This window comes from Drosophila innubila, chromosome X, assembly GCF_004354385.1.
Source record: "Drosophila innubila isolate TH190305 chromosome X, UK_Dinn_1.0, whole genome shotgun sequence".
NCBI classification, from domain to species: Eukaryota; Metazoa; Arthropoda; class Insecta; order Diptera; family Drosophilidae; genus Drosophila; species Drosophila innubila.
The window spans coordinates 10,630,265-10,636,868 of record NC_047626.1 but is presented as its reverse complement, the minus strand read 5'-3'; the positions used below and the strand labels follow the sequence as shown (position 1 = coordinate 10,636,868).

Here is a 6,604-nt window from a genome sequence, read left to right as displayed (position 1 = left end):
TCGGTTTCTTTTGCTGTTGTTTCGACGGGACTGCGCTTTGAGAGCGTAAGTAGATCTCAGCGGCGGCGGCGTCGTTGCCCCCTCCCCTCCTCCCCTATCGGCCCCCTTGCCGTAAGAAGCTTGAATACTTTGCGGTTAATCATGATGACGGGGGCGTTTGCGACGGCAGTTGCGGTTGTTGTGGCCTGTCAATCGTTGGCTTTGCTTTGTATTCTGCTTTTGTTGATAATCGCGAGCGGCGGCGGCAACGGCGGCGTCGACGTCAACGTTGCGCGCAGTATTCACAATTTAAGTTTTTGGGGCCCGTTGAAGCAGCAGTGGCGTCGACGTCACGTCAGTTCATTGCGTCGGCTTGTAGAGCTTGCTAGCGCGTTTTTTTTTTGTTCTCGCCATTCTCGCAATTCGATGCATGTGTGCGTGTTGTATGTGTGCCCCTGTACATGAATATGTGTGTCTGATACTCTTCTGTTGCTGCTGCTGCTTCTTCTTGCCCGATTTTTGTTGTTGACGTTGTCGTCGCATTGTTTTTATTGCCGTCGCTGCCGTCGTGGCCGCCGCACAGACCAAAAACTTGATTGTGATATAATTTGTTAAGTATTTATTTATTTGTATTTGGCACAAGCGTGCCACGACGGAACCAGTGTGCGTTGCTTGCTTGCAGTGCAACTGCAACAGAGCGCAACAACAGCCGCCAGCAGAAAAAAAAGCTCTCGAGCAGAGCTTACATACATACCACATACCACACACCACACACTCTGCTCTCCACTCTCCACGCTCTCTCTCTCTCTCTCCGGTTACACGCGCAAGCTGTCTCGCTCACTCACCATGGTATACTCGACCAACATACTGCTGGGCATTGTCACCATACTGACGGCTGTGTTCATCTGGTCGCGTCGCACCTACGTGTACTGGCAGCGTCGGCGGGTCAAGTTCGTGCAGCCGACGCACATACTCGGCAACCTGAAGAAGGTTCTCAAGCTGGAAGAATCGTTTGCTCTGCAGCTGCGCCGCTTCTACTTCGATGAGCGATTCCGCGACGAGCCCGTCGTGGGCATCTATCTGTTCCATCAGCCGGCTCTGCTCATCCGCGACCTGCAGCTGGTGCGCACCGTTCTCGTCGAGGATTTCGTCAGCTTCTCCAATCGCTTCGCCAAATGCGATATGCGCCACGACAAAATGGGCTCTCTCAATCTCTTCTTCGCCCGACAGCCCGAGTGGCGTGAGATTCGCACGAGACTCTCGCCGGTCTTCACGGGCGCCAAGATCAAGCAAATGTTCTCTCTCATGGAGGAGGTAAGTTCCCCCAACAACAACACTACACTACACTACACTACACTGTGCCACAAAATCAATTGCAAATTATATTTTAGCTTTATACGATATGGAATGGAATCAATAATGAAACAGTTTCTGAATATCAATTAGATTTCTTTCTTGCTCTCAAGCTCCATATAAATATTATGACAAAAATAAATCCCAAAACACAGTGTTGGAATAAACAATGGTCACTCACTCACATTCTCATAGTAAGCTATCAAGATCAGGGAATACATTAGGCTTTCTAGAAAATTATAGATCTTTGAGATTTAAAACATTTTTCTATTTTTGAAAATCTTTTTTGTGTATTTGAAGCAGTTATACCAGGTTTCATCCATTCGGTTAGTCGCTTGAAGAGACCTTTGATATTCACTTTTGGATGATATGTACTTATGATGATACGACGATGATGTCAGCTAACTTGAAGATTGACAGAACAAATACAAACTTTAGTCAATTGATAATTCCATCTACACGTGCTCCAATACGAGTATATATAAATAAGTATGTAGACTTATACATACAGTAAGTCAAGTAATTCTTTTGACAACATACAAAAAAAAATCTTTTTCTTAGTTTCTTATGTGTTACGTATTTTATTATAGTTACTAATAGAGTTCTTGGAAGTTTAAACATAGAAATAGTATAATTAAATCATATATATGATTTTATTTATTTTGGCAAAACAATTACTTGAACAAGTTTATATACATTTGTAGCTTAGTTGTGATAAGGATGGGCATTTTTTGTTGTTGTGTACAATTGAAATGTGATTCATTCAATTTTACTACAGGTTAACATATTCTAATTATAATTTGTATATATTATTTTTTCATTTTGTTGCATAGTGTATATGTACATATATGAATTCATATGGAACAGCGCCCGACATTTATTTAATTTGCATGTCATTTAATTGTGCTTTAGATTGGCTGTGATCTCGAGTGGTATTTAAAGCGCTTGACGAGGGATCTGAGACGGGGAGATGCGGCGAGGGGCGTCACAGTGAGCATCAAGGATGTGTGTGATCTGTATAACACGGATATGATTGCCAGCATTGCGTTTGGACTGCGATCGTACAGTTTACGAAATACACAATCAGAGATCGGTTCACATTGTCAGGATATATTCCGGCCGAATGTGCGCCGTATAATAGACTTCTTTGTGATATTCTTTCTGCCGAAGCTGGTGCCGCTGATGCGGTCGAAGCTGTTTACGGAGCCGCATACCGAGTTCCTGCGTCGGGTCATTCAACTGGTGATCGAGGAGCGCGAACGGGGAGGCGATCTGCGCAATGATCTCATTGAAATGCTGCTGACCCTCAAGAAGGAGGCCGATTTGCAGCAGGACAAGTCGCACTTTACGCATCACCAAGACTTTCTGGCCGCCCAGGCAGCCAGCTTTGAGGTCGCCGGCATTGAGACCTGCTCATCGACCATGTCCTTTGCCCTCTACGAGCTCGCCAAGCAGCCGCTCATGCAGGAGCGTTTGCGCCGTGAGATACGCCACGCCTTCGCCGTGGCAGCCGCCCACGGATCACACAATGCTGGGCCGGGGCTAAGCTATGAGCTGATCGCCAGCATGAAGTATCTGGACATGGTGGTGGAGGAAACGCTGCGCATGTATCCCATTGTGCCGCTCCTGGAGCGCGAGTGCACTCCGATCAACAAGAAGCGCTTCTACTCGCTGCGTCCACATGCCGAGTGTTATGCTCGACGTGGCATGCCCGTCTTCATCTCCAACCTGGCCATACATCACGATCCCAAGGTAATTCATCCTATATCCAACTAACAACTCGGACTAACAATTTATTTTCCCCCATTTAGTATTGGCCCGAACCGGAACGCTTTGATCCGGAACGCTTTAATGCCGAGAACAAATCCAATCAGGCACCGATGTCGTATCTGCCATTTGGCGCCGGTCCGCACAATTGCATTGGACTGCAGATTGGCCAGCTACAGATCAAACTGGGGCTCATCTACTTTCTACGTCAGCATCGAGTCGAGTTCTGCGACAAAACCGTCGAGCACATCAGCTTCGATGCCAAGTTTGCGCTGCTCGCCAGCGAGCATAGCATTTACCTCAAAGTTGTAGACTGTTTATAGCACAAGCATCTCATGACCAGAGTGCATCCACATCCACATGCCCACACACCCATTAATAATCATCTCCACAGTCACCTCCACATTGGGCCGCATTGTACATAATTTGGTATGCCTCAAATAAACTTTAATATGTTCAACATTGCCAGCTCTTTTATCCCTCCTCCCAACTCTATGATTATTTAGTAGTTGCCTCACATGCGTTTTTCTTACTTCTGCCTTTGTGCTCTGTCATCGTCCGATAGCTTATCAGTTTTTCAGTTTGCACTTTGGCTGCGCCCTGGTGGCCTGATCGCCTACAGCCCTCTTCCCTCCCCTCCCCTCCCCTCGCCCTTCCCCTCAACCCTCTTTTATCTCCCTCAACCACGACACGACGCGCTTTCTATGTGTGTCATCGGCACTCTGTGCCATTTGGACAAGCCCCCACCCATATGCCGCACATTGGGGCAAGATATCGAAAAAATGAGACCAGAACTGTTGAACTAGATATTAACGACAACGACAGATTATGAAATGCTATACAAATATTTTGATTGGAGTTATTTCTGAAATTTACATAAATCGTTTTTTTTTTTATATATATATTCATATATGCTAATCTAAGTATATTTTTCCAAAGAAGCTTTGAAATTAATTTTGTATGAACTAAGTATTTTTTTTAAATTGAGAAAATAAAATACTTTTGTATTTAATATACTTTTATTCCTTGGGAGGCGGGTTATGTGAACAATCGTCGCAAATCTAAATATATAGGAAACATATTTTAAGTTTTTTTTTTTTTTATTGAAATTACTTAAAAATAAAATTATATAAATTGTTTTATAGTGGTTAAAATATTGAAATTTTTAAATTAAATATTATTGAAGTGATCCGTTCTTTTGTTAATGTATATCTGACTTTAAAAAAAAGTTCAGCTATTTTCTAAAATTATTTCAAATCCAAGCATTTATTTAAAATTGTTTCAAATAAGTGTTGAAAATATTAAATATTATTATAAAACTTAAAGATGGGATAAAAAAAGATGATAATTATAATTATTAAGTGATTAGATTAATTTTAATACTGAATTTTATTCGTTTGTTAAATTTCGTTACGTCGCAGTAACAATGTAAATAAGTAAAATTAGTTCATCGACAAATAAGCAGCTAATTGGAGCATATATTAGTGAAATTTCTCAGAAGAGACAACGAATTTGGTCATGCTACGAGAGAGAAGGAAGGCAAAGAGAAACAGAGAGCGAAAGGGAGAGGAAGAGAGAGAGAGATAATGTACATTGTACTTATAATTCTCAAGTGTTTTTTGGCAACTCGCAACTAATGGAAATAGAGGAACGAATCTATTCATATATTCGAGCATTAAACGCAAACACTTGACAGCTGACTGAGTTGATTACGAATAGATTGAATCGGCACACAGTCTGTGAAGGTGTGTTTGGGAGTGTGGAGGGGGAGGAGGTTCGTGGAAGGTGTAGGGGTTGAGGGAGGGGTGGGGGACTACTGAAACTACTAACTAGCGGCGTTATGCAAATGCTCACACCCCGGGCACACACAAAGGACAGGCCGACGTTAAAGGATGCCGCTGAAAAACCGAAAGGTTTTCGTGATTTCCATGGAAAAATGCACTGATTTTTCTTTAGCATTTAACACGATGCGGCGAAGGCGGCGGCGACGGTGACGGTGACGGTCCACAAACCCTGAGGAAGCCTCAACTCTTTGGCTAGCCCAAAAATAAAATAAAATAAATAAATAAATAAAAAAAAAAAACAGGAATAAAATGAAGAAAAACCTTTTTCTCGGCCTGTTTTATTAGACCGCGAAAAATCAACAGTGGCCAGGGTGGTCAGCAGCGTGGTCTGTCTAGCTGTCTGTCTGGCTGTCTGTCTGTCCGTCTGTCCGTCTGTCTGTCTGTCAGCCTGGTTATGGATGGACGAATGGAAGGGGTTGGTTGGAGAAAGGATCTGTGTGTGTGTGTGCTAAAAGGGTTTACAACAATGTCATAAAGCAATGCGCATTCCTGCACAAATATTTCTCAGTTTGTGTTGGACGAGTGAGTGAGTGAATATGCATGCCTATGTAAATTAAATAAAAATCACTTTTCACTTGAATGAAATGTAATGAAATGAGACGCGGAAAAAGCGAAAGAGTTGCCCCTCGGTTCGAGGCAAGCCCCTCTGCTTCTTGCTGCCTTCTGGGAATCATTTGCGCCTTTGAAAAGGACGCGGCTCAACAAATTTACATAAATCTACGTAAACACCGAGAGAGACACACAAACACAGAGAAAGAGAGAGAGAGAGAGAGAGGTAGAGCTGAGGGAATGTGCCTCAACTGTCGACTGACGACAGCTGTTGCAGCAGGTTGCATGCTGCACGTTGCAGGTTGGTATTAAGCCTTAATTAGAGCCTGGCCAAGTGCAGCTCCCACGCACGTGTTAGCTACATTTGTATATATGTATGTATATACATATACACTTGTTGTCTCGGGGTCCCACTTAATACCCGTTCCCCTTGCCACTTGCCACTTGGCCATCTCATGATGATGATGGCTGACAGTTGCTGTTGTTACGGTTCACCATGACCAACGCCAACAATTACGACGCCGGTCGCCGCAATTCTATTGTCTTTCGATTTCCTGGCTGCGTTTTTATTGCTCATTTCCCACATGTTTTCATTTCGAGTCCGAGTTTGAGACTTTCGGCTTGGCTACAGTTCCCTTGGGCTCTCTGTCTCCATCTCCATCTCCGTCTCCGTGTCCGTCTCCGAATGACACTTTCGGTCGTGTCCGTGTAAACGTTTTTACTCCCCAGCGAAACAATTTTAATGATCACAAATTGCTGCACCACAGCACAAGTTCAATCGCCCAATCGACAATGGTCACCACATGCACATGTCAAATGGGAAACGGATGTTGCCCTTTATCAGTTACCAGTAACCAGTTACCAGTTACCATACAATCATACTACCAATTTCCATTTACCATTTACCATTTAACAGTTGTTAGCCGTTGTATCCATAGGCCGTAACAAACTAATTAAGACTGTCAAATAATTTTTTAAACGCCTCGCCGAAATTATGAATGTTTCTCTCTCTCTCTCTTTTTTTTTTATCATTTGCTTAATGTGTTTATTAATGGGCCAATTCCACTATTTTACGAGCCCAACAGCTGTGCTTTCATAGCAGGTAGCTACGA

General features: G+C 43.3%; 1 protein-coding gene across 1 annotated transcript; it reads left to right on the top strand.

Annotated features, from left to right (window-relative positions):
• The first annotated feature begins 333 nt into the window (after positions 1–333).
• LOC117792398 (probable cytochrome P450 6v1) lies at positions 334–3,562 on the top strand. The gene is made up of 3 exons (XM_034632533.1): positions 334–1,293; positions 2,245–3,084; positions 3,144–3,562. Exons 1-3 carry the CDS (start codon positions 826–828, stop codon positions 3,420–3,422), a joined length of 1,587 nt encoding a protein of 528 aa, XP_034488424.1. The 5' UTR covers positions 334–825; the 3' UTR covers positions 3,423–3,562.
• The last annotated feature ends 3,042 nt before the right edge of the window (positions 3,563–6,604 follow it).

What these genes read in the sequence shown, in the direction of transcription:
- LOC117792398 (XM_034632533.1), top strand. Translation starts at nt 826, where the DNA reads ATGGTATACTCGACCAACATACTGCTGGGCATTGTCACCATACTGACG. An exon ending in TGTTCTCTCTCATGGAGGAG is followed by an intron (nt 1,294 to 2,244) that starts GTAAGTTCCCCC and finishes ATTGTGCTTTAG; the next exon opens with ATTGGCTGTGATCTCGAGTG. An exon ending in CCATACATCACGATCCCAAG is followed by an intron (nt 3,085 to 3,143) that starts GTAATTCATCCT and finishes TCCCCCATTTAG; the next exon opens with TATTGGCCCGAACCGGAACG.